Raw genomic sequence first — 4,857 nt, 5'->3', positions numbered from 1 at the left:
GGATGCCTGGACCCCCTTTTGGGGGGGCACTGCAAGGGATGGGGGATAGGGGAGCTCTGCAGGACGCCTGGGTCCCCAGCAGACGCATTACCGGGGGGTGCGGAGGCGGGGAGGGGGGGGTGCAGGACTCCTGGGTCCCCACTCTGACGCCCGGGCGCCCCCGGCCCAGCCCGCCGCCATGCGCCTCTCGGCCCTGCTGCCCATGGCGGCCCGGCTGAAGCTGCCGCGCGACTACCGCCACGGCACCTGGCCCCCCGAGTCGGCCGCGGCCCGGCAGAGGAACCCCCCGGGGCGCCGGCGCAAGAAGATCTTCGTGGAGCCCATCAGCAGGGAGGACTGGAAGGTGTTTCGGGGCGACACGGTGAGTCACCCGGCAGCGTCCGCCCGAGGCTCCTGGAGGAAGAGGTGGCCCGAGCCGGGGCCCTTGGCCAGGAGCCGTCCCTGCCGCCTCTGACTTGCTCCTCTTGGCGCCAGGTCCAAGTCCTGACCGGGAAGGACGCGGGGAAGCAGGCAATGGTGACCCAGGTGGTGCGAGCCCGCAACTGGGTTGTCGTGGAAGGCTTGAACACGGTGAGGTTTGAACACGGCGCATCCCCACCGCGATGACGGGGCTCTAGCTGGGCCCTCGTCCCGGCAGGGGCCGCGAGCGGCCCCGATGCGTCGCGTGCGTGTTTGGGGTGCCCGCGTGGGCACGGGGCTGCGCAGGGTGTCCGTAACCAGCTCGCTGTCCCCCAGCATTACCGCTACATCAACAAAACAGCCAAATTCCCTGGGACATACATCGCCAGTGAAGCACCCCTGCTGCTCAGCCAGATCTCCCTGGTGGACCCCGAGGACAGGTAACCGCCGCGGCAGAGCCGGGACGCCCTCGGCGCCGTGGGCCGGGTGGGTGAGGGAGCCACGGCTGCGTCCCGGCGCCGATCCCTGTGCTCTCCCGCGCCAGGAAGCCGACGGAGGTGGAGTGGCGGTACACGGAGGAGGGCGAGCGGGTCCGCGTCTCCCTGCGCAGCGGCCGGATCATCCCCACGCCCATGCGACACCGCCGGGACGGCATCGTCCCCGAGCAGTGGATAGGTGAGGGGCGAGAGGGGGCTCGCGGCTCGGGATGATGCCGAGGGTGTCGTTTGGCCCCTCCGAGGCGCTCGGACGCTCAGCACCACCCCCTTTGCTGTGAGCAGACGGCCCGAAGGACACGTCGGTGGAAGACGCGCTGGACAAGACGTACGTGCCATCCCTAAAGACCTTCGAGGAGGAGATCATGGATGCGATGGGCATCGTGGAGACACGCAGGGCCAAGAAATCCTACTGGTATTAACAGTCCTGGTTGAGGACGGGAGGAAAACTGAAACGTGCTCTGGGGCTGGGGTCTGTGCCCCTGGGCAGCAGCCTGCAATAAAGACACCCCTTTCTTTTACATGGCTGCGGCGTGCGGTGGTTTTGAGACCCGTACTCCCTCCCTGTTCGCTCAGTCCGAGCCCTGCGCTGTAGAAAATCAGCTTTATTGTAATAAAGATGAGGCCTGAGCTGCGTGCTGCAGCCCTTGTCCCCCACCAGCCTTTGCCTCCCGTCCCCGGATACGCAGGAGGAGGGTGACGGCTTTCGGGGCACGGCGCTCCCTTTCAGTCCGATGGGGTTGCAGCACGGCAAAATAACCTCAGCAGGCCGTGAGGGAGCCGGCGTGGGGCCTGAGCGCTCCCGCGACGATGGGGACGGCGGCGTGCTGAGGTGAGACACGTCAGCGTCCTGCCTGCCTCGCTCTGGGGAGCAGGTCCCGGCCCAAAACGGGGACATTTGGCCTTTCCTGGCTGCTGTGAGGCAGCTCAGCCCCGGCTTTGCCCCTCCGTGGGTGGCTCTGCCCGGGGGCAGCCTGGTGGCGATCCCCCCAGCAGGGCCACGTCCTCGTCCTCGCCGCTGTCCTCGTCCTCGCCGCTGTCCTCGTCCAGGGCCGACAGCACCGGGCCCAGGGGGCACTTGGCAGCCACCAGCACCAGGTTGCGCGGGGAGAACTGGGGGTCGAAGAGGGGGATCAGGGCGCACTGGAAACCTGCGGCGGGGGGGAGAGGCAGGGTCGGTGCCGGCAGCGCTCCGAACCCGCGCCCCGCGGCCCCGGCACCCACCTTGCTCCCGCAGGTAGAGCAGCCGGTCAAGCAGGATGAGGGTCTCCACCAGCGGCGCCAGCAGCAGCGCCAGGCTGAAGAAGGCCACCACCTTCTGCTGCTGCCGCAGCATGCTCCGCACGGCCTCCGAATCCAGCGGGAGCGCGGCTGGATCCAGCCCCACGCGGGGCAGCCCCAGCCGGGCGTACCTGCGGGCACAAAGCGGGTCAGACCGGGACGGAGCGGGCCGTTTTGGGGCGGAGGTGGGGAGGGGCAGTCCCCGTCGCCCGCGCTCACTCGGGGAAGCTCAGCGCGTGCGCCTTGTTCACCGTCTGCACCCCCAGGCGCTTCTTGCTGGGGTCGGCTGCCCGGATGAGGGTCTCCAGCACCGCCCGGTAGCAGTGCGTGCGCAGGGCGCCGCCGTCGGCCCGCAGCCGCCCCGCGTAGCCCTCCAGCGCGTGGCAGGCCGCCTCGCGCGCCTTGTAGGAGAGCGCGTGGCCCGGCAGCCCCGCCACCCAGGCGCTCAGCGGGTAGCCGAAAGCCGGCGCCGGCGGCGGCCCGGCGGAGAGCTTCATGTAGCAGCAGGCCGCCGAGGTGACGGCGGCCACGCGGGGGCTGCGGGCGAAGTGGCGGAGCAGGGCGGCGCTGAGGTCGCCGCAGGCGTGCAGCCCCGTGAGCAGCACCCGCTCCGCGTCCCGCGGCCCCGGCGGCGGCGGCAGCAGCAGCTCCCGGGGGTCCAGGCGGGCGGCCACGTGGCGCGGCCCCCGCGGGGAGAGCGGCACCTGCGCGGCGTGGGGGAGAGGGCCGGTTAACGTTGCGGGGCGTTTTTGGGGGGACGCGGGCTGGCCGTTCCCCCCCCCCCCAGCCCCTCACCTCGGCTCCTCGCGCCCGGGCTTTCTCCAGCGCCTGCAGCAGCTCCTGATCGAAGCGCTTCGCCGCCTCGACCAGGCAGCCGTCGCCCTCCACGGCGGTGACCGGCAAGCCGAGGCCGAAGGCCAGGAAGCGCGAGAGGTGGCCCTGCGCGGGGACGGGCACCGCGGCATGCGTGGGGGGCGGCTGCATCCCTCCCCCTCCCCAAAACCTCTGCCCCGTCCTACCTGCCCCGAGCCCACGTCCACCACGTGGTCGCAGCCCGCGGTCTCGCTCAGCCGCTTCACCACCTGCGGGGGGAGAGAGAGGAGGGTTGGGGCCGCCGTGCCGGTGCCGGTGCCAGTGCCGGTGCCGGTGCTGGTGCCGGCGCCGCCGGGTGCCCACCTTGCCCAGGCGTCGGATCTCATGCTGCTTTTTGGGCTTGACGTGCTTGCGGAGCAGCGGGTGCAGCCCGGCGCTCTGGCAGGGGTTGCGCCGAAACTCCGGGGGGCGGCCGGCGTGCCCGTGCCGGTGCCTGTGCTGGTGCCGCGGCGGGGCGCGGGGGAAGGCCAGCGCCTGGGCCGTCGCCTTGAAGGCCAGCAGGGAGAGTGGCCACACGGCAGTGGTGGTGGTGGCGGGGCCGGGGGGCTCCAGCAGCGCGGCGGCCAGCTGCGGCACCGGTGTGTTGGCCAGCGCGACCTGCCAGGAGGGCGGCAGCCGGGCCCACAGGTCCTCGGCAAAAAACTCCTGCGGGCAGCAAGAGGTTGGGGGTCGTGGGGGGTGAGATGGCGGCGAGGCGGCGCGGTGCCGGCGGCGATGGCGGCGCGGGGACACTCACGATGACGTAGGCGTCGAGCAGGGGCCGGTACAGCGCCAGGACGCGGACGATGCTCACCGCCCGCTGCTGCTCCCACCGCAGGGGCCCGGAGGGGGCGGCCGCCATGGCGGCGGGGCTGCGACGTCACCTGGAGGGGCGGCGGGGAGGGCGCGGGGCCTCGCGGGGCCGTGACGTCACCCCTCGACGCAGCCCCCTCGGCACCGGAGCGCCGCCCGGCGAGGGGGTGACATCACAGGGGCTGCGACATCACAGGGGCCATGACATCACAAGCACCATGGCATCACAGGTGCCATGACATCACAAGCACCATGACATCATAGCCACCATGGCATTACAGGGGCTGTGACATCACAAGCACCATGACATCACAGGTGCCATGACATTACAGGGGCTGTGACATCACAGGGGCCATGACATCACAGGCACCATGGCATCACAGGGGCTGTGACATCACAGGCACCATGACATCACAAGCACCATGACATCACAGGTGCCATGACATCACAAGCACCATGGCATCACAGGCACCATGACATCACACTGCAGCTCAAGCTGCCTCTCCYCCCCCCCGTCCCCAGCTCACCACTGATCCATGACACCACCCCGGGGGCTGCCACGGCCATGACATCACCTGTGATGTCAGCACCGCGCCTTGAACCCACTTCGTCACTTAGCCCCCTACCCGCCCCACGCCATAGAGAGCCCCCCCGCCGGAGGGCTAGAGCGCCCCGCCACCCGCCGCGCCCACTCACCACCTGGCCCCTCTATGGTTCCCGCCTCAGCGCTGCGCCTGCGCAGCCCCCCCAACGTGGAGCGGCGCTGCGCTCTGAGCATGCGCCAAGCCGGGTCCCGCGGCCGCGGGCGCAGGCGCAAAGCGTCACTTCCGCCCGGTGCCGGGCACGTGCGCATGCGCGGGGCCGGTGTGCGCCCCCCTCTCCGCGCCGGCTCACGCGTGTTCCCCTGTCCCGGGAGAGGCCGCGGGGGGTTCCGCTTCCGGGCGGGCCCGCGGGCGCCGAGGTGGGGGCGGGGGGCCCGTGTTGGGGTGGGCGCTGTGGGGTTGGGGGCCCTTTTGGG

The 4,857-nt window shown here is 71.2% G+C and overlaps 3 protein-coding genes across 8 annotated transcripts in view; 2 read left to right on the top strand and 1 right to left on the bottom strand.

Moving 5' to 3' along the window:
- The window catches only part of MRPL24 (mitochondrial ribosomal protein L24), a 2,400-nt gene extending 986 nt beyond the window's left edge, over positions 1-1,414 (top strand). Inside the window, exons 2-6 of one of the 2 annotated variants that reach the window (XM_026073885.1) lie at positions 165-361; positions 475-570; positions 736-839; positions 944-1,074; positions 1,179-1,414. In XM_026073885.1, coding sequence (XP_025929670.1) covers positions 179-361; positions 475-570; positions 736-839; positions 944-1,074; positions 1,179-1,315 — 651 coding nt within the window. In that variant the 5' untranslated portion in view covers positions 165-178 and the 3' untranslated portion in view covers positions 1,316-1,414. The remainder of the gene's footprint in view (positions 1-164; positions 362-474; positions 571-735; positions 840-943; positions 1,075-1,178) is intronic. The other variant, XM_026073884.1, reaches the window with a different exon arrangement.
- On the bottom strand, positions 1,286-4,593 carry RRNAD1 (ribosomal RNA adenine dimethylase domain containing 1). 5 transcript variants are annotated; one of them, XM_026073878.1, is made up of 8 exons: positions 4,536-4,593; positions 3,784-4,021; positions 3,351-3,692; positions 3,194-3,256; positions 2,970-3,113; positions 2,394-2,878; positions 2,118-2,305; positions 1,286-2,006 (listed from the first exon to the last, which is right to left on the bottom strand). In XM_026073878.1, the coding sequence occupies exons 2-8, from the start codon at positions 3,886-3,888 to the stop codon at positions 1,312-1,314; spliced, it is 2,022 nt and encodes a 673-aa protein (XP_025929663.1). In that variant the 5' UTR covers positions 3,889-4,021; positions 4,536-4,593; the 3' UTR covers positions 1,286-1,311. The 5 variants fall into 5 exon arrangements, with proteins under 5 accessions (XP_025929663.1, XP_025929664.1, XP_025929665.1 ...); XM_026073879.1 differs by having other exon boundaries at positions 3,784-3,910; positions 4,536-4,550; XM_026073880.1 differs by lacking the exon at positions 4,536-4,593 and having other exon boundaries at positions 1,727-2,044; positions 3,784-4,446.
- Positions 4,594-4,683: 90 nt separating this feature from the next.
- The window catches only part of ISG20L2 (interferon stimulated exonuclease gene 20 like 2), a 3,882-nt gene continuing 3,708 nt past the window's right edge, over positions 4,684-4,857 (top strand). Inside the window, exon 1 of the mRNA XM_026073883.1 lies at positions 4,684-4,800. The gene's annotated coding sequence lies outside the window, so the exon portion shown is untranslated. The remainder of the gene's footprint in view (positions 4,801-4,857) is intronic.

Source organism: Apteryx rowi, unplaced genomic scaffold, assembly GCF_003343035.1.
Source record: "Apteryx rowi isolate R43461 unplaced genomic scaffold, aptRow1 scaffold_379, whole genome shotgun sequence".
NCBI lineage: Eukaryota > Metazoa > Chordata > Aves > Apterygiformes > Apterygidae > Apteryx > Apteryx rowi.
The sequence above is the reverse complement of the archived record's forward strand: the minus strand, read 5'-3'. Positions and strand labels throughout refer to the sequence as shown.